This window comes from Aotus nancymaae, unplaced genomic scaffold (assembly GCF_030222135.1).
Source record: "Aotus nancymaae isolate 86718 unplaced genomic scaffold, 86718_ANA_hifiasm-v0.15.2.pri h1tg000006l, whole genome shotgun sequence".
NCBI classification, from domain to species: Eukaryota; Metazoa; Chordata; class Mammalia; order Primates; family Aotidae; genus Aotus; species Aotus nancymaae.
Window position 1 is genome coordinate 96209774 of NW_026988417.1, and position 21793 is coordinate 96231566.

At 40.1% G+C, this 21793-nt stretch overlaps 1 protein-coding gene across 3 annotated transcripts in view; it reads right to left on the reverse strand.

Moving 5' to 3' along the window:
* Nucleotides 1-1463: 1463 nt before the first annotated feature.
* The window catches only part of SNX25 (sorting nexin 25), a 156531-nt gene continuing 136201 nt past the window's right edge, over nt 1464-21793 (reverse strand). For 2 of the 3 annotated variants that reach the window (XM_012452846.2, XM_064369773.1), the window contains 7 exons: nt 18142-18255; nt 13081-13245; nt 11078-11195; nt 7019-7085; nt 3314-3495; nt 2712-2812; nt 1464-2045 (listed from right to left, as the gene is read on the reverse strand). In XM_012452846.2, the coding sequence (XP_012308269.1) occupies nt 1965-2045; nt 2712-2812; nt 3314-3495; nt 7019-7085; nt 11078-11195; nt 13081-13245; nt 18142-18255 (828 nt within the window). In that variant the 3' untranslated portion in view covers nt 1464-1964. Of the gene's footprint in view, nt 2046-2711; nt 2813-2846; nt 3229-3313; nt 3496-7018; nt 7086-11077; nt 11196-13080; nt 13246-18141; nt 18256-21793 lie in introns of those variants that run through there. The other variant, XM_064369788.1, reaches the window with a different exon arrangement.

Sequence of the window (21793 nt, forward strand, 5' to 3'; positions counted from 1 at the left end):
GGCTAAGGCAGGAGAATTGCTTGAACCCGTGAGGGGGGTGTTGCAGTGAGTCAAGATCGCGACATTGCACTCCAGCCTGGGTGACGAGTGAAACTCCGTCTCAAAAAAAAAAAAAAAAAAGAATCTTAAAATAGGAACATAATAAAAGATTGGCCGTAAGTAAAGAGTACTTTTTAAAGATGGGTTTCAGAAATCATAAACTTGGACATATGCCATACATGGTAACATGCTATGCTTAAATGTTTTCCATAAATCCAACGTGGAATTTAAAATTTCAGTTTATCGTAGTTACCATAAAGTTGATGCTCTGGCACAAGTGAGCCCCTGCAATTTACCACTGCTGAGGACAGTAGTAAACCCCTAACTGTGAGTGTGGTGAATCTGTAACATTACTCTCTCTCTCTCTCCCTCACACACACACCCCCACACCTTCTCTAAGATTCCTTATAGCTGGTATCTCATGGAAAAACAACAATTTATCATTAATATAGAGAAGACAAAATAATAGTGATCTTTCTCATTTGCAATACTAACAGCTACAGTTTAAATGACAGCATAGAATTATGCCGAAAATGGACATTTCTAAAAATTATATTATGATAAGTTCTTTGGACTTGACAACTTCACATTCTTCTCTTCCTTGAATGTATTCTATCTGGTCTTTTCTATGGTCTTTTGAAGGATAATTTTCATCAATAGCCAACTTTGGGTATTTAAGTGTCAAATATCATAGTTTGAAAAAAGGGTAAAAAAAGCTATAACCAAAAAAATCTTAAGGATAACATTTTGGCTTACCAATTTTTAATCATTTACCTTTCAGAACTCGTTTCTTATCAAGAAGTTTGCAGGTATGATACATATATTATACGTATATAATCTGGCATGTGTTATATACATATGTATATGGTATCTTTCAGTGATTCAAACTGAATTTTTACCTTTTAATTGTTGAATTGTTTTGTTTTCAATATTCTTGGGGATTAGAGAGGGGAAGCTATTATCATTGCATAATAGATGATGAAACCAGGAAAATTAAATACTTGTCCATGGCCCCAGTATGAATAACAACATAAAATCTCTACTCCGGATCTCCCCAAATGCCCCTGTGGTCTAAAAGGCTTGATGATACAACCAAGTCCCTGAAGTGGCAGCCCTCTTCTTTCCACCCCCCATCCCCCCTCAGTCTCAGTCCTGCCCATACTCCCAGGGTCAGCTCCTATATCTCCTCCCTAATGCCTCTCTTCAAGCACTAATTGGCTCTTCCTGCTCACTAAGAATCATATATTTCACATATTTATTTTTTGCCTGGAGAAAGGCAGCAAACTTTAAAAACATCCCTGCAGAAGTAGTTAAGTACATAGTGTTTTCTATAAAAAGGCATTCTATAAATATTTGAACTGCCTGTAGAGTTTCAACCTGCTTTTTTGAGATATAAGTATCTTAAATATCATAGAGTGCTGTGATTCATTTTTATATTTTATTGCTTTGAATGCTCAAACTATGGGAAATCTTTGGTAAAAATAAAGACAATAAAATCTTCACAATAACTTTACACAAAGCATTGCACAACAATGTTCTTCAATACACATGAAATAATATAAGAATGTTCACAATCCTCAGTGAGGAAATTAACTGTACAATATTCATAGTTCATTTAAAAACAAAATCTTCTCATAAATATTTAAAATACTTCCTAAGTTCTCACATATTAACATTTGTATTTCAATCAGTATGCTATTCTTTAAAGTATTTATATTAAATAAAAATCAAAAGAAGTTTTTTTCTGTTGCCTACCACAGCATAAGTCCCGTCCTCCCCAATTCTGCTTATTTCACATAAAACTAGAGGGAGGTAACCAAAATAAAAATCAGTATGGTTCTCATTCAAGCCCTCTGTGGAAAAGAGGAAAATGTTTCATGTCTATTATTACACAGACATTTTTCTGGTGGTTTATTTGTGCAGTCTCAAACTTGACCAGCTTTAAGTTGATCTAAATGAGTTCTCAGCTCAGGACACAGTTCAATTAGCAGCAGTTCCATCAGCACCTGAACCAAGAAAGAAGGACAAGAAGTAGAAAAATATGTTTTTTTTCTCCAAGGGTTTATTCAAAATAAATATCTGCATCTAAGAGAAAAGTCTAATTTTAGGTCTGAAATTATCTCAGTAAACAAATAACTCTCAAACAGTATTTAATATTATTAACTATAATCAAAGAGATGACTGGGACAGTTGGCTTTGCTGAAATAAGAAAACCAAGCAGTTATGCAGCAATGTTGTATCAAAAGTCAAGGGAGAATGGGCGAGGTGGCTCATGTCTGTAATCCCAGCACTTTGGGAGGCCAAGGTGGGCGGATCACCTGAGGTCAGGAGTTAAGACACCATCCTGGCCAAGATGGCGAAACCCCCTATCTACTAAAAATATAAAAATTAGCTGGGCGTGGTGGCAGGTGCCTGTAATCCTAGCTACTCGGTAGGCTGAGGCAGGAGAATCACTTGAACCCAGGTGGCAGAGGCTGCAGTGAGCTGAGATCATGCCCTTGCACTTTGGCCTGGGGGGCAAGAGCAAAACTCTGTCTAAAAAAAAAAGTCAAGGGAGATGACTAGTATGTGAGAATCAGAGTGCTGCAGCCACTGGCGTCTATATTTTTTCCAACCAAATGAAGAAGCAGACAAAATGAAGCAGAAACCCCCCTGAGCTTTAATTTACTCACATATAACAGATGCTTATTGGCTCTTGTTTCTTGCAATGCATTGAATATTTTTATTATACCATGGCGGGCATTTTGCTGTCCAACAAGACTCTGAAGCATATCTGAAAAATTAAGTTTATATTCTGTGCTGCTATTGATAAAGTGCTCAATGCATGGCTTTGTAGTGAAAGGAATATAACACTGTACACATACAATCAATAAAGACATGGAGGCATGAAAAACACGAATGTTCAGTTCTCTCAAATGCTTCAGGAGAGAATTTTTCAATATAAGGCATTTATACAAATTACAATTTTAATATTTTGCAACTACTAATTTTAATAATTAAAATGTTAGTATTTTGCTAAAAATTAAGCTCTCAAAACACTATACTTTAGCAGGATTTCTAAAATACAAAATTTATTATCTATTCTAAAACATTTTTCAAGTTCTTAAGATTCTCAGTATAGCTTCTTAGCAAGTGACAAAACATGGCTTAAAAGAGTATGATCCTTTTTTTCATTGTAAAGAATGTTTCTTGCAAGACATAAATGAAAAACACCCCAGTGGGGTTAACATTCCTCAGATCTCTATGCTTTTCAGGGTAACAGCCCAGGCCTCACCTGGAATGTTTTCAAGCAGCTTTTGCTGTGCTCTCTGTTTCGTTTCCTGACTTCGCTCTTTGCTTCTGATTGTGGTCGGTGGTGCCAACTTCCCATCTGGCCAAAAAGCATCCCGGAAAATACTGATGTAGTAAACCAACATTTGCTCACTGAAAATCCAGTTGACTGTGTCCCGGATTTGTCTTTTAAGAGAAAAAGATTTCTTGGATGAGGTTTTTAAAAATTGTATACTCTGTGCTCAAAAGGCACTTATCAATGGGAAGGTTAAGATACAGCCTGATCTAAGTGATTGATGAATAGACTAGGAATTGGATTTTTAAACTCTGGCTCTGAAAGTTATTGTTGTTATTATTATTATTTTTGAGATGCAGTCTCGCTCTGTCACTCAGGCTGGAGTGCAGTGGCAGGATCTCCACTCACTACAACCTCTGCTTCCTGAGTTCAAGCGATTCTCCTGCCTCAGTCTCCCAAGAAGCTGGGATTACAGGCGTGTGACACCAGGCCCAGCTAACTTTTGTGTTTTTAGTAGAGATGTTGGCCAGGCTGGTCTCGAACTCCTGACCTCTGGTGATCCACCCGCCTTGGACTCTCAAAGTGCTGGATTACAGGGGTGAGCCACCGCTCCAGGCCTATTTTTTACTTTGGTAATACTGCATGACTGTTTATTCCTGGAGCTCACTTTGACATGGGCGCTAACTTCTCCAAATGTTGGCTGTGTAGCACCTTTCAATCTACAAAGACAAGAACTGAGAGGTTGATTTGTCTGAAGACTGCAACATTTCCATGAAGTGTTATAAGGTGAAAACATAAATCCATTTAAAGAGTGTCAGAAGTGGTCCGGAAAACCTCCCTGAGATCCTGAAGTCCTGCAGGAGGACCAGGATTTCCACAGCTGTCTTTTACTGTTGCTATGGCAGATAATGCTGGGCAGGATACTCGGATCCAGATGAAGCACTCACATACCCATGAGGGTAGAAAAAGGATAGTTCCTTTCAAAGATACACTGCTATCTGGCCAATTTCAAAATTCCACAAGAATGAAAATTGGGTGGCACGCATTTGACTTGCAGAGTTATGCGTTTTATTTGGTTACCCAGGTCTTCCATACAACCCCATTTCTTTAGTCAGTAGTCAAATTCTAACTAGTTACAGGTCTTCTGCTGTCAAGAGACAAATACACACAGTTCAAAGAGCCCAAGAGTAGTTGTGAGGTTGCGAGAATAAAGTCTCTCCATTGAAAAGGGGAAAAGAATCATCTTAGACTATTTGTGCCAGAAAGACCTCAAATTTCAAACTCAATTCATGAATAATAATAGATCAAAAAGCCCTTTAAAAATCTGACTTCCCACCAGAATTTTAAATAGACAATAGAAGGTTTTCAGAAATAGTATCTGAAACAGATGTTTCAAGTCTAATACTTTGCAGATAGTAGTAGCTGGTATTTGGAAGCAATTCTAGCATGTGAAATTTTAGTAATTACAAGGCAAGAGACACATACTGTGCTCCTGCTTAATTTCATGAGTCATCATCTGCTGAAGACAAAAATAGCAAAAAACCATGTGCTCCATGATTCTCTACCTGATAAAAAGCCCACTGAAATGAACAGCCTGGAAATCCTCTCCATGTGCTCTTCTCCATCCCCATGAAAATAACTGCCTGACGTACCCACCACTCACAAACTACAGCTGCTCATTTTATAATTAATAGGAGCAAGGAAAGTATGCATGATTTGCTGAAACTGAAAAGGAAAATAAATTAGCAAGTCTTGAGTACTGAGAAAAAGAAGACCATTCTGGGAATTTCTTTTAATTACAGGTGCATGCACCACCGTGCCCGTCTAATTTTTATATTTTTAGTAGAGATGGGGTTTCGCCATGTTAACCAGGCTGATCTCGAACTCCTGACCTTAACTGATCCACCTGCCTTGGCCACCAAAAGTGCTGGGATTACAGGTGTAAGCCACTGCACCTGGCCTTTTTTTTTGGGAATTTCTTTATCTAAGGCTTGTCAATACAAAAGAGGTTTGCCTTACACTAAGACAAAAAATTAAACAGGCCATTTTTTCTGAGTAAAACAAAAGCCTATGATACTAAGGTCAACTAAACAAGCCTCTGATGGGCAACTAAAACTTTTTTTATTTTAAGAAAGGGTCTCACTCTTTCATCCAGGCTGGAATGCAGTAGCGCACAGCAGCCTTGACCTCCTGGGCTCAAGCAGTCCTCCCGCCTGAGCCTCCTGAGGAGCTGAAATCACAAGCACGCACATTATTACCACATCTGGCTAATTTTTAAAATTTCTGTAAAGATGGAGTCTCACCATGTTGCCCAGGTTGGTCCTGAACTCCTGAGCTGAAGCAATCTGCCTGCCTTGGCCTTCCAAAGTGTTGGGATTACAGGCATGAGACACTGTGCCCAGCCAACTAAAACTATTTTTTTTTTAAACCTTAGAAGTAAACTTTCGTTTCTGACCACAAGGAAAATATAAAAAAAGAATAGCAAATGTTCTTTACAATGTTTCCTATAAAAATTTATAAGCTTTATATGATAAAACTACCATACTGACCTTGTACAAATGTGTGGCAACTAAATCTTTCACTTGGGAAAAGTTGATAATTTCATCTTAAGGCTTATTTTGTTATACAAAAAGTGATTTAAAAAATTTTTCTAGAAGTTGACTCTTATTCTGCAGGAAATCATGTTGTTTATCTCGTGAAGAATCCTGGGTATAGAGTTACCATATAAAAGATCTTGATAACAGTATTTCCAAATTCCAGGCACAGAGATGAAGCAGGCACCAGGGCAGGAGGCCAGGTTAGGTCTGCCAACTGGTCTGGTGACTTCAGACAAGTTACTTGATCTCTTTGGTTCTGCTTCTTTGCCAACAAAATGAGGAGTCAGACTAATCTCTAAGACCCCTTTTCAGGCCTAAACGGATCTAAATAATTCTATTCAACTTCTATTGGCTACATGACTTTGTAGTTATGAAAAATTCCAATAATTTCTTAAAAACTAATATTAATTGACTATGAGTTCTCAATAACAAAACCAGCATTTTCATAAATGAATGATCAAAATGTGGGTCACTTTTTATGAGCAATATTAGAACACTGAAAAACCTGTATACATATATAATCCCTTTATGTATATGGATAATATAATATGGTTTAGAATATACATCTGGCTCATAATAGTGCTAGATGACAGGGCCACACACACACCCCAATGGACACTCAGATATTAACTAACAAGAAGAATTAGCACTTCAGTGCTACACAACTCTAAAACCTTAATACATGGTCTATATTTTCCTCTAAGTAAACTTTGCCTGCCATGTGATGCTCATCCTACTTTCCTTCTCGCTTAGAGTCTAAATCTTAAACTGATTCTCATTATTTGACATAAAAACATTCTACCCAAGATGCTCAAACTAGTCATCATGATCAAAGGGGAGCTTTACAGAATACAACCTCCTGATCCTCGCCAGCCAGAATGTGGAAGTAGCTCAAGCTTTTATTATCTAATCTGCCATGCATTCTGTGGGAGAAATTCTTTCAGAAATCTACTCTCCTATCCAATCTTAGAATCACATCAGAAAAAGTGAGAGAAAAGATTTTCAGTTAAATCACTGGCTGCTAGATCATAAGGTAACTTGACTGTCAAGGCAAAGAGTAGGGCATGGATCCAAATATTAATTTCATACAACTCACTTGTTGATGGTTCTTCCAAAAGTGATCTGAACGAGGGCAATTAATGTTCTTCTCACCCATTTAAACACTAAAATAGAAACCAGAGGAAAATTTTTTATCACAGGGTATTACAATTTGGGACATTTTCATAGCTATACAAAACATAAATCTTAACACTTAAGATCATTTGAGTCCTGACATCAAGTCAAGGCTATGACATCTGCAGAATTTGAGTCTAAGTTAGCAAAAACTTCTGCTCAGGAAAACTCTTCTGACTAGGCTTTCATTTTCTCCTAAGCAACTGATGAGATGAAACCAGAGTTTTTACAGTGTTTCAATGCCTCCCAACAGCTGAGCTCTAAGTGGAAAGAGTACTTCATCTGTCTGTCCCTGGGGTATTGACAACATGTCTGTTTTCCACCAGCACACAGTGTAGTTCCTATTTTAGATTTCTGTCTGGCTAGCTGAACACACTTTTTGAACTACTGAATGAGAAACACCTATAGTCAAATACTTCGAAATATTAATGAACTGACGGGTTTAACTGTTCCCATTTGAAGCAGTTTGCAGATCATTGTGTACTTTTATGTATACTACGCATTTGGGAGAGGATAAGTGAATGGTGAAGAGCTGGGACCCTGAATGAGAAATGAATTTGGCAGTCTCCTGTGCCACCCCCATAGCAGCAGGGCGTAAGTCACCTTCTCTGAACTCTCATCTGGAAAAGATGGTATTAACATGTGCCTTTCTTTCCATGTGTGTGAAAAAGGCTGTGAAGGGTTCTATAGATCTAAACTTTTATTATTAACATAGGGATATATGTTTGTAGGTATAGAAAATGAACATAAACCAACAGAAGGCAAAGAAATGCTATGAGGATATTTTAGGTCTACAAATTGGAACCTAAACCAAAATTTTCATTTGTATATTCCCTCCATCCATTGAAGTGTTTGGCTACTGACATATGAGGAAATGAGAAACTCAGACTCAGTCATAATGAAGCCAAGAGTTCAACGCTCTTGCACCCACTAAGGAAAACTAACAATGGCAAATTCACAGACGTCTCTGTACGAGGGCAACCACACAAATAAAAATCATAGAAAACACAGACTAGGTACTAGACTTTAATACACTCTAAAGCCATTTCTAATTTTTTTTAATGGCTCAAAATATCCCGTTAAAGTAGTATGAATCCTTCATGTCAAGTCTTGGAGTTGGAACCTACCTCAAAAATGTCTTAAACTTTTTGGTGGAATTAGCTGGAATGCTGCCAAGCATGTACACTTGTTCATTTTAGGTTGGCATTTAGGCTGGGATGAGCATGTCTGTCAGTGATGATAACTTCACTTTGCCTTTCTAGGGCAGGAAGGACGTAGCTCATACCTAGAGGGTCTGAGGACAAGTGCAACTCTAGGAAGAGACCTGACAACCAAGTGGTTATTTTTTAAAATAAAGGGGCAGGGGTATTACTGGTCCTTTTTTGTATACTAGAGCAGAAATGAAAAGTCATTTTGCTACAAATTTTCTCTATTATTCTATTTACCAAATTTACTCTATTACTTTTCCCTCACCTTCCCCAATCCCCAACACCCAACACCCACCCCCACCATACACATGCGAACACGCGTGCACGCGTGCACACACACACACACACAGACACACACACAGGCCATTACTCCAAAGCCTTATTTGTTCAAAGCCACAGAGGCAGCTGCAGCAGCATTAGGATTCTGCTTACGGCAAATGATCACATCTCATTATAAATGATGTTCTATTTATTCCCTCTGAAATGCCACTAGCAAAAGCAAATATGCTCTGAGCAGGCATAGATGGAGGAAGCGCATGCTGCGGACATGGTTAGGAGCCCTGTTCCAGCCAAAACTGGCTCTGACACACCTACCATGTCTCCTAAGCTCTGTACTAACAGCAAAGACAAGAACAATGACGAAGGCTAGGATAGTGTCCCTATTCCTATCAACTCTACAGGAAACTGGGGACACTCATGATTTAATGGGCCACCTTTTGCCAAAGAAGAGTAAGACTTTAGGTGGATTACTATTTTTCTTTGTCTATATTAAATCAACTTAAACACTGCTGTATATATCTTAAAGTGTCTCAAATACTGAAAGGCTACTAGGTTTTTTATCTGAAAGGATTTTTCATATTTGGATGATATTCCATGACACAGATATTTCTTAAATAAGTTATCTCTCATTACCAAAATTTATCTTAGTTCCAACTTTTCATTATTGTAATTATGCTGAAATATCCTTATATGTAAATCTCTGCCTTCACTTTAGAATTTAATTTTGTCTATTGCTTAATGTGAATTACATTTTTGCACACCTTATTCTGTAAATTCACTGAAGGCAGAATCTGTATCTGATATGTTTTTGTTTCCCTACAGAGCTGTATCTAAAACATATGCTCTCAAAGTGTTAGATGACTGACATTACATATTCTCTTAACTTTGGCTCAAAAGGAGAAAAAGGTAAACGACCAAAGAGAGTTCATTCTGGCACTTAACATTTTTCTTGCCTATTCACTCATCAGTGCGTCTATCCAGGCATTTTATCGATCACCTACCATAGATCAGGCATTGTAGTAGATACTGGAGATTAAAAGACACATAAGACATGTTCACGTTGCACTTGGAATGTTTTCATCTGTTAATAATTCTTTAAGTGACATGTTAAGGAATTTATAAATGAGAAGGGATCCACAGTTTTATTTCCTATGTAAGACCAACTGGTAGCCTACTTCTCTGCCTCAAGGGAAAAGGTGCTAATGTGAATACACAGAGCCCAGGATATCCACAGTGCACTATTTGGCTGGTTGGTACCATTACCGAATCTTACTAACCCTTGCTTTTCTCATTTGCTTCCTCTTTGAGGTAGTCAGTATGACAAAGTATACTGATCTCAAGATTTAGAGTGTTGGGAGCTGCTGACATGTGGATAGAGAGTAGTATTAAGTCCTATTCAAGGCTCAACACTAAGCCATATAGTCCAGTTTTCCTTTCACCAAGGTAGTGTTTTCGGGGAGCAGCACTTGTACAACTCTTATGGAAATAGAACTTTGATCCCCATTTTACAATTGTTTCTTCTACGTACATCGCTCCTTGAGGAGCGCATCACTAGTGCAGGATTTCTCAACTTCAGCATTACTGTCATTTGGGGCAGGAGAACTGCTGTCCTGGGCACTGTAGAATGTTTAGCAGCATCCCAGACTCTACCCACTAGCTGTGCTCCAAGTTATGACAATCAAAAACATTTTCAGACATCACCGTATGTCCCTCCCTCCCTCCATGAAGAACTACCGCTCAAGAGGAAAAAAGGTAGCTGGAAAATAGGGTGGAGACATTCCTTGGCCATGGAATTATCCTAACACCAAAATTCACCTTTAACAACAGGGTTCTTCCTGTGCTATGCAAAATAATTTTCTATATAACTTTTAGTGATAAGGCAATGAAGCCATGCCAAGTCACATAAAAATGAATGTGCAGGATTCTAACCTTCTGTAGTCAGAGGAACATGGTGCAGAGTAAATCGGGATGCTACGCTACGTTAGGACAGAGATGACATCTGTCTTGGGGTTGTATGTGTAGCACAGTATCTGGCTGGCTCGTTTTTTCTTTTTTTGAGACAGAGTCTCACTCTGTCACCAGGCTGGAGTGCAGTGGTGTGATCTTGGGTGATTGCAACCTCCACCTCCCGAGTTTAAGCGATTCTCCTGACTCAGCCTCCTGAGTAGCTGGGACTACAGATGCGTGCCACCACGCCCAGCTAGTCTTGGTATTTCTAGTAAAGATGGGGTTTCATCATGTTGGCTAGGATGATCTTGATCTCTTGACCTCGTGATCCGCCCGCCTCAGCCTTCCAAAGTGCTGGGATTACAGGCATGAGCCACTGCGCCCCGCCCTGGTTGGCTCTTAAAAAGATACATTGAATGAATGGATGCGTGAAAATAAATACATGTCTGATGCATTTCAGCAATAAAGGGGTATTAAATGCGGATGCATGTTCAATTTTGCATACCGCTTTACTAGTAGATACCACTAATAATAACAAAGAAGCTTACTTCCTCGAAGTTCAAAAATCTCCCCAATCAACATGAAACATGGTTCAGCCAAGGCGTCTTTCCTCCCATCCACATCATCACCATAATCTGACAGGTCACTGTCCTCCTCTGTCTCCTCCTGGGAATATAGCAAAGTCACAGGAAGCAGATAACTTATCCAAGAAAACTGGTAGCTGTTCTCCCTCTTCAAGTGTAAATTCCAAACCATCTGCTCATATTCTAGCCTTTATTCTTCAGTTTTCATGCAGAAACCTATCCACTTTCAACACAGAGGAAAGAATCAGAAAAGCCTGATTCTAGAGCCTTATTCAAGGTTTAAAATAAGATAATTTAAAAAAAATCTGTCACTGTATTAATAATCAATGAATTAACAGACAATAAAACAGTTTTCTAACCATTTTGAATTTCAAACTAAGGCTTTTAACTTAATTTTTTTAAGTTTTCACTCCCTTAAAACAGCATGAAGTAAATAATTTTAAATTCACGTTTTTGTTTTTTTTAACAAACATGCATTTTAAAGTAATTTAGTTATTTTTAAAGCTGTGGCTTAAACTTTTATTCTGTCCTTCAGCTAGTCCCATTTCTTGATCTGCATATCAGCAGGTTCCAGTTCAAAACTCATGATATGCCAGGCACCAGGCTTGTGCAAATGAGTATGATGTGTATCTAGACTTCAGTGCCCACTGCCTTCTGGGGAGACTGACAGACACACAGGCAGATGTTACGATACAGCTGGATGAAGTGCTGTCACAGAGGTGTAAACATTAGGTGCTGAAAGGCAGCTGAGGACGTGCACTGCAATGTCTGCATACAAGTAAGAGCTAAAGTGCAGGCCCAGGCAGGTCTTTGGGAGATACTTATTATCAGGCAAGCAGAGGAAAGGACAGGGAAGTCACAGAGGCTGGAGGAGCTCCCTAAAAACTCAGAGCATCACAGAAGTCCAGCAACAGCAAACGCCTCAGAGGGGCTGAGAAAGGTAAAGACTGAGAGGAAGCCACTAGCACCTTTAGAGTCACTTCATAGAGTGACTGAGCTGTATGTCAACTCCAGGGGTTCAGGAATAAAAGCGAGGTGAGACAGGTAAGCCAGTCAAGTAAAGACAGACACATGAAGGAAAGAGGTGGGAGATGCTTGGGGGGATGTGGGTTGATATGTGAACCTGAGCGGGCGTAGGTGTGCTTGGTGGGACGTGCTGACTTCCGCCCCAGCTGAGAATGCAGGAGAGCAGCGTGCTCCTTTTCATTGTCAGTTCCTCTGTCCAAACTTGTGAAGCAGCCCCCGATGAAGAGGCAGTGGCATTTGGCAATGGACTGAGGAGAAACCACATTTCAGAGGTGGTCCTGTGCAATTTGCTAGAAGGCCAGGCAAGGTGCCTCCATGCTGCATAAAGGAGTGCACAGCCTACTTTGGGGAGAAGTCTGGGGTTCAGAACATGAGATCGAAAGCTCTGGAGGCTCTGTCTATTCATTCCCTAATCCACATACCACTGCCAGATTATCCTGCTTCAGAACATCTCATGCTTCTTCATGCCTGAGAACACAGCTTAAACTCTCAGCCTGGCATGAACCTTGCCCCTCCCCACTTCTATGCTGTACCTAATCTTCCATTAGAGCACAGCACAAACCCTCCAGTCCAGGCCAACAACCTCCAGCCTGTTCCATAAACGCACCCTCCTCTCCTGCACCTTCAGCATGAACCCCCCGCACCCTCCCACGACAGCCTGCACTCTGCCTCTCCAGACCTGAGGACTAGAGCCCCCCTGTGTAGCGGGGCTCCTGCAGAACTTCCTACTCACATTTCACTTACCAACTCTGAAGTGGCAAAACCCCTCTGTCCTCCCCTGCAAGTCACTTGGAAGAATTAAGATACAGGATTACAAGCAGATGCCTCAAAATGTGACCGTAATAACTGAAAATGGAGGGATGGTTTCCCCCCATGAGGAGCATGAGCTTAGTATCTGCTGAAATATGCTACAAAAGTGGTTCACCCTTTAGATGGCTCACCTCCTGGTGGGAGAAGAAGTCGCGAGGAAGTCTTTCCAAAAATGAGGATAATGAAAAAGAATTTTTTTTCCCCTGCACATCAATAACCTTGAGGTAGTCAGGAGAAGGGCTCAAGAAGGCATAAAGTGCTTCACTCTGACACAGTCTTTCATCTGAAAGCAGATTCTGTGGAAGAAAGAGGATTAACTGCTCCAGTGCAGGAAACCATCTGTGCGGCTGGGTGCTACTATAAGTAAAGGCAAGCGAGGCAGAGCTGACTGTGATGAATTTACTTTCATTAGACTTCTGAAATTAAAACCACTTCCTTTTCTCCGGAAACAAACTATATAAGATCAATTCTTAATGATCTGAATAGCAAACAATCCTCTCGAGGTTAACTAGTAGTGCCCAAATCACTCTGCTCATGGGAGATAACCATGCAGACAGAGGAACTCACTCCACTTTGCACCACTTGGTGCAACAAAAAAAAAAAAATTTTTTTTTCTGAGACAGAGTCTCACTCTGTCGCCAGGCTGCAGTGCAGTGGTGCAATCTCAGCTCACTGCAATCTCCAGCTCCCAGATTCAAGCAATTCTCCTGCCCACCCTCCCAAGTAGCTGGGACTACAGGCACATGCCACCACACCCAGCTAATTTTTGTATTTTTAGTAGAGACAGGGTTTCACCATGTTGGCCAGGATGGTCTCGATCTCTTTACCTCATTCGTGATCCACCCAACTTGGCCTCCCAAAGTGCTGGGATTAGAGGCGTGAGCCACTGTGCCTGGCCAAAAAATTCTTTGCATACAGCTCACAGATCGCAGGTGCTACCACTTTTGAAAGACAATTTTCACTCATCTGTGTTTCACCAACTTAAAATTTTGCAAATTACACATGGATGTAAAACTGCCCTTTTATGGTTATGTTCAGACTTTGTACATCAGCTGAAAAAAAGAACTCTGAGTTATCACATGGTGGCACTGCCTGTCAGGTAACAGTTTCATTTCTCTGTGCTGCCACTTTGTAGGCAGTGTGTGTTTATATAATTATAGAACAGTTTCTACTGGCCTTCCAATTGGAAAGTTCCCAAAGTTCTGCGTGTACTTACCTGGCCTTAGGAGAGAGAAAATCAGAACATAAATCAAGCTGATTTATGTACAATCAAGTGTGTAGTAAGACAGCAGAATTAACAATGTGATCACAGAATATTTACACATCTAGTATATAAGACGTTGGGTTTAGGAATAAGTAAACCTACAGGAACTATCAGCCACATAGGGAGATGGAACACTCAGGAGCCAGCTATGGCTCTGATGACAGAGCTGGTTGGTGGGGGGAGGTTCAGGTCTAGTCCAGAGGGGTTGGTTCATGATGGCAACATCCTATTTGTTTAGATGGCAAATGACTTGACAAACACTGTGACCCTCCCTAGAAAAATCACCTCTGAGAGGGCCCAATACTGCCACGCTGGGGACGAGGGGTCCACGGAGCACCATCAGCATTCCTGTACCCTGCAGAAGACTGGCCTACAGGTGGGCAGGCCCTGCCATTGCCACTGAGAAGGAGATTAAGGGGGATGGGCAGTACCTCTACTGCCCTCCCTGTCCCTGAATCCTGCAGACAGTCCTTATTTGTTTTTCAGAATTAAATGGTCAGTTCAACTTGTATGTGATGGTGGATCAGAAGGAGCAAGATATTCTCCCCCATCCTGATTTCATTAATCTACTCTCTAACATTATTTTACAAAATAGCAGGGTATGATATTAACAGTAAGTCTCAAAGTTAATATAATCAGCATTATTAATAGGGAAATCCTTATGGATGTAAATCTTTGGCCTTAAATTATATTCAATTATTATGGAAAACAACTCAAACATTTCAACAGCAAAACACACAAACACAATAATCCCATTAAAAAGTGGGCAAAGGACTTGAATAGACACTTTTCAAAAGAAAACATGAAAATGGCAAGCAGGTATATGAAAAAACGATCAACATCACGAATCAGGGAACTATAAATCAAAGCCAGGAGATACCACCTCATGCCAGACAAAAGAAAAGAAGTGTTGGTAAGGATACGAAAAAAAGGGAACCCTTGTACACTATTGGTGGGATTGTAAATTAATACATTCATTAAGAAAAGTGGTATGGAGGCGCTTCGAAAACTTAAAAATGGAGCTGCTAAATGATCCAGCAATGTCACTACTGGATATATATCCAAAGGAAATGAAATCAGTATGTCAAAGAGAGATCTGCATTCCCATGTTTACCACAGCACTAGTCACAATAAAGAGGCAAGACATAGAATCAACTTAGGCGTCCAACAGATGAATGAATGAAGAAAACGTGGTATACGTACATCAAGCTTGTCCAACCCGCAGCCTATGGGCTGCATGTGGCCCAACACAAATCTGTAAACTTTCTTAAAACATTATGAGAATTTTTTGTGATTTTCTGTTTTAAAGCTCATCAGATATTATTGGTGTTAGTGTATTTCATGTGTGGCTCAAGACAATTCTTCTTCCACTGTGGTCCAGGGAAGCCAAAAGATTGAACACCCCTGGTATACCTGATGGAGTATTTTTCAGCCATAAAGAATGAAATCCTGTCAATTGCAACAACATGAATGAACCTGGAGGACATCAACTATCAAACCAGATACAGAAAGACAAATACTGCATGATCTCACTCATCTGTATAATCGGGGAAAAAAAAACAAACTGATCTATTAGGAGTAGAGACGAGTGGTTACCAGAGACTGGGGAAGAAAGGATAGGAGAGATTGGCCAATGGCTAGAAAGTTATAATTTCACAGGAGGATAAGTTCTGGTGTTCTACTGCTCAGTAGGGTGACTATGGTTAACAGAAAGGTATTATATATCAAAAAAGAGCTAGAAGAAAGGTTTTTTAATGTTCTCACCACAAAGAAATGATAAATGTGGCTGGGCATGGTGGCTCACGTCTGTAATCCCAGCACTCTGGGAGGTTGAGGCAGATTGGTGACCTGATGTCAGGAGTTCGAGACCTGCCTATACAACATGACGAAACTGTCTCTACTAAAAATACCAAAATTAGCCAGGGATGGTGGCGTGAGCCTGTAATCCCAGCTACTGGGTAGTTGAGGCAGGAGAACTGCTTGAACTTGGGAGGCGGACGCTGCAGTGAGCTGAGATTGCGTGATTGCACTCTAGCCTGGGCAACAGAGTCCAGAGTCTGTCTCAAAAAAAAAAAAAAAAAAAACTTTATATATATATATATAATATATATATAAATGCATGAGGTGATGGATATGCTAACTACTGTTATTTGATCATAACATATACATATATCAAAACATCAAACTGTACCTCATAAATATGTACAAGTGCAATGCCAATTTAAAGATTAAAGAATTCTTTAAAAGATACAAAGCAAAGCATTTTTTTTTTAAGTCTCAGAATTTCTAGCTTCTACTGCATAAGCAATAAGGCAAAGTTCCATGCCTCTGAGAACTTTAGGACTTTAAGCTCCATGGTTTGATTAACAATTATACTTTGAATATAGATGGTGCAGCAAAAGAAAAAACAGTGGTTGCTACTGAGGATAGCATACCTTTGTCTGGCCTTATTATTTAAAAACAGACTGATAGAAAATAATAAAGTGTTTAAAGGAAATTAAGAAAGTATCTTCAGGGCCTTGGAGTAGGCAAAGATTTCTTAATAGGCACAAAAAGCATTAACCATAAAATAAAATTTAAAAAATGATAAAGTGGGCTAAATTAAAATTGAGAACATATGTTCATTAAAAGAAATCATTAAGAGAAGGAAAAGGCAATCCATAGAGAGGAGGACAATATTTGTAGCACATAAGATCTGACAAGGAACTCATATTCAGAACACAGACAAACCCATAAAGCAAGAGGAAAGGATGAGCAGCAGCACAATAGAAAAGTAGACACAACTTTAGCAGACACTTCACCCAAAAAGACTACCCAAACAGGCCAGTAAACATATAGAATGGTACTCAACAGCATTATCCATCAGGGAAATGCAAGTCAAACCACAATGAGGTCAGACATGGTGGCTCACGCCTGTAATCTCAGCACTTTGGTAGGCTGAGGCGGGCAAATCACCCGAGGTCAGGAGTTCGAGACCAGCCTGGCCAACATGCTGAAACCCTGTCTCTACTAAAAATACAACAATTAGCCAGGTGTGGTGGCATGCGCCTGTAATCCCAGCTAATTAGGAGGCTGAGGCAGGAGAATCGCTTGAACCTTGGAAGCAGAGGTTGCAGTGAGCTGAGATCACATCATTGCACTCCAGCCTGGGCGACACAGCAAGACTCTGTCTTAAAAAAAAAAAAAAAACCCAAAACTCAATGAGATACCACTACACCCAAAATGGTGAAGAAGAAGAAGACAAAAAATAAGTGTCGGTGAGGATGTAGAGCAATAAAGGGAGAGTGTGAAAACTGCTATGACCATGATGAAAAACAAACATCCTAATCTCTAGCATCAGCCTGACATATATCTGCCAAAAGACAAGTACTAGAAGTTTACAGAAGCACTCTGTGTAAGCCTCAGAGTGGCTAATCAACAATGGAATGAATTTGGAATGCAGCATATTCATACAATGAAAACCTCTCACAGCAACGAAAATGAATCACCTACAACTAAGATGACACTATAGACAAGTCCTATGACAGTAATGAGTGAAAGTTGTCAGAAACGAAGGAAACCACACTATACGGTTCCATTTACATGAAATTAAAAGACAACTGTAACTAATCTTGCTGGAAGTCAGGACAGCAGTTACCTTTGGTGGGGCTGCAGTGATGGGAGGAAGCTGGGGGCTGCCCGTGATAATCAGTTTGTCGGAATGGGTGCTACTTAAATGGGTGTGTTCAGTTTGTGAAATGGAGACAGTTATACACTTACATGTATGTGTATATATATATAATTTTAATTAAAAGAAACAAGACTTTTTTTTAGCATCTGGCATGGCTTGTGAGAACAAAAAGCAAACTAGCAAGCTCTCAGAACAATGACAGTTTAACCCCAAATAACTAATTTTTTCTCTCATATCCCACATTTTTCACTTGCTTACCTGTAAAAACTTATTTAATTGATTCTTTGACTTTTCCATAAACTTTTGATCTATAGATTTGAAAGGCAGCTTGCTAAGAGAAGGCAACTGGACTTTTTTTAAAGAAGGGACACACTGTGGGGGGGAAAAGAAAACATTAGTATTTTGAAGTTACAGTTTAATCTTAAAAAAAGATTTAGAAAAATAATTAGAACAAACCAAACATCCTCCTCCTGTACTTGTTCCTCTGAGGTGAAAACCTACCCGTTTTAATCAGGCTGGAAGAATTGGGAAGAATGAAAGCTTTGATGGAAGAAGCTAAAGCACATCCCCAAACCTACAGATCCCTGGGTGCTGGGAAGTCACGAGGCCAGGCTGGTACGTGGGATCTGCACACCATGCAGAGTGGCACATGATGTGACAAATGGAAACCTGGCTCACAGAAAGTATTTCACCTAGATGTGTTGTGTTTATAACATCTCTGTGAAGAGCGAAAGTTAACAAAAGAAAACAATGGAAACAAAGGAAACTTGGGTTGTAGCTCTATTACTGCCTTTTTTTTTTGACACAGGGTCTCACTCTGTCATCCAGGCTGAGTGCAGTGGCGTGATCATGGCTCATGGCAGCCTTGATCTCCCAGGCTCAAGCGATTCTTCCACCTCAGCCTCCCAAGTAGCTAAGACTATAGGCACGTACCACCAGGCCTGGCTAATTTTTAAATTTTTTGTACAGACGAGGTCTATGTTGTCCAGGCCAATCTCAAACTCCTGGATACAAGTGATCCTCCTGCCTTGCCCTCCCAAAGTGCTGGGATTACAGGCAGGAGCCACCACTCCCAGCCTTATTACTGCCTCTCAGTGGCAAACTGCAGATTAACAAAAAGGATTCACAGTATGAACTGTATTAAGTCCTCCCTTCTACCAGACACTGTGCTAGAAGCATAGCATGTATTATTTCATCCTTATAACAGTTCTATGAAATTTTAGAGAAATGAAACAGGCAGTGGGAGTTAGAAGGGAAGACTAAAATCACTAAGTTCCAAAAAAGGTGCTTCCTGTCACAGTTGTCAACAGGAAGGGTTCTCACAACAGGAAAACTCACACATAGGAAAGGGCAGGGGTAAGGGAATAGCTCAGCCATCAGCCCACAGAGAAGGAAAGATGACAAAAAGGACAGGCATGGACTTTCATGTTTGTTCCTTTTAATGCTTCCATGTAATTGTTTTGACTGTCTAAGTAAATTTTACTTTCCAAAGACATTTTATTTCAAAATTTTCCCTCAACTCTTTTTCCTCCTGTTTTGATACTAAACTCTGGTTTCACAATAGTTTGTCACAGAGAAAACAACACATTCTTCTGTAGTATCAATTTTACTCAACAACTTTGGGGAAAATTCACTGTTATGTTGAGATAAATTTTTGCTTTCCACACTGTTAAGGTGACCAAAGGCCATCTGAGAAATGTAGCATGCATGACATTCAGTTTTGGTCACTATCCTTAAAAAGCAGTTGAAGAAATTATAGTATTTAGTGATGAAAACAGGCTTAAAAATCACTCTGGAGACAAGGTTAAAGAAAACACACATTTTGTTTACAGAAGAGGAGTCTGAGAGGTGCCCATGAGGTTTTGTAAAGGAGCAGTATGGCTTCAAACCGTGTTTTTGTTTTCCTTCCTCCTTAATCTCAAGATGTAACTTTAAGACAAGCTGCATATGTGTTTCCTTTTGTTTTGAAATATAGGCTGGGAATGTGCTGTGAACCTCCACTCCCTTTTTCCCCATCCCATGCTCCCATGCTTTGTGCACATTTATTTACCCACATGCTTGTTAAGTGCACACCACACTCCTTATCTGGTCATCTGTTTCCTTAGAAGCTTCGAGGGCCAGATCCTAATATGGACCAGACACCTCTGGCCACAATGGTGCCAGCCGCTTCGCCAGACGTAACTATAATTCAAGACGAGCCATAAGAGCAGGTCATGCCACCTGACACCTCCTAGTCCCGCTACCTCTTCTGCATTCCAAACCCTCTCTTTAAAATCTCCTGCGTTCCCTCTATAATTGAAGGGTAGAAATTTTTATTTTTATTTTTTGAGATGGAGTCTCGCTCTGTCGCCAAGGCTGGAGTGGAGTGGCGTGGCGTGATCTTGGCTCACTGCAACCTCCACCTCCTGGGTTTAAGTGATTGTTTAGCCCCAGCCTCTTGAAAAGCTGGGACAACAGGTGTGCACCACCATGCCCAACTAATTTTTTGTATTTTCAGTAGAGACAGGGTTTCACTATGTTGGCCTGGCTCAAATGTTCCGCCCATCTCAGCCTCCCAAAGTGCTGGGATTACGAGTGTAAGCCACCATGATTGGCTGAGGGTGGACATTTTTAGAAATAATTTTGCCCACTCCACCCTTTGCTAGCATGGATAATAAAATCTTGCTTTCTTTTCTTTTTATCACATATTGTTCTTGTTATTATTATGATGGTTTCTTTCTACAAGCAGCAAGCAGCTGGACCACTTGACAGTTATAGTTTCACTAGTATCAGTTCATGCTAAGCAGGAGAAAAATGGAAATGGACACAAATTCAAGTAGAAATAACTGAAAAACTGTTCACTGCTGGGGAAAAAGGCAACGACCCATAGTAGCAGGAGAATTAGAGAAGATGGCAATTCCTCAGGAAAAGCAGGAAGAATAATCTAAAAGTAAGATTCTATTAATAATCTTGATTTGGTCACTATATACATGTCCTATGACAAGTCAGTTAAGCTCTTGGATCAGTTTCCCTCATCTGTCAAACAAAAGATTTAGATTAGTGGCTTTCAAACATTTTAACCAAAACCCACAATAGGAAATGTATGCTACATTGCAATCCATAATTCACATGCATATATACATATACACAAATAAAACTGAAACAAAAGTTCTATGAAATAATGCTCATTACTAGTACTGCTACTACCAAAAACACAATGAAGTTTACTATATGTGTCACACATTCTTCTAAATGTTTTATATACACATATTCCCTTCATTCTCCGAACAACCCAGTAAGGCAGCCACTGTTAGTATTTGATTTCACCAATAAGGAAAAACAGGCAAAAATCAAGTGAGTGATAAATGCCAGGTCAGGCCACGTGCAGTGGCTCACACCTGTAATCCCAGCACTTTGGGAGGCCAAGGTGCATGGATCACCTGAGGTCAGGAGTTCAATACCAGCCTGGCCAACATGATGAAACCCCATCTCTACTAAAAATATGAAAATTAGCCGGATGTGGTGGTGCACACCTGTAATCCTAGCTACTCAGGAGGCTAAGGCAGGAGAATCGCTTGAACCTGGGAGGCAGAGGTTGCAGTGACCTGGGATTGCACTATTGCACTCCAGCCTGGGCAACAGAGCAAGACTCCATCTCAAAAAATATCCATCCATCCATCCATGTGTCTCAGGTCACACAGCCATGAAGGGTAGAGCTGGGATTCAGAGCTGAGCAGTCTAGTTCTAGAGGCTGTGCTCCAAGCACTGCACCTTACTGCCTCCCTTGTATATGTGACAGAATCTAATGCAGTTGGTTCTTTCTACTGCTGCAACTCACAATCGATTTCACTACCATCAATGGATCACAACAGGCAGCTGATTTTGAAGCTGCCAGTCCTGAGAGACCTAGATGATCCTTAGGTGTCTTCCA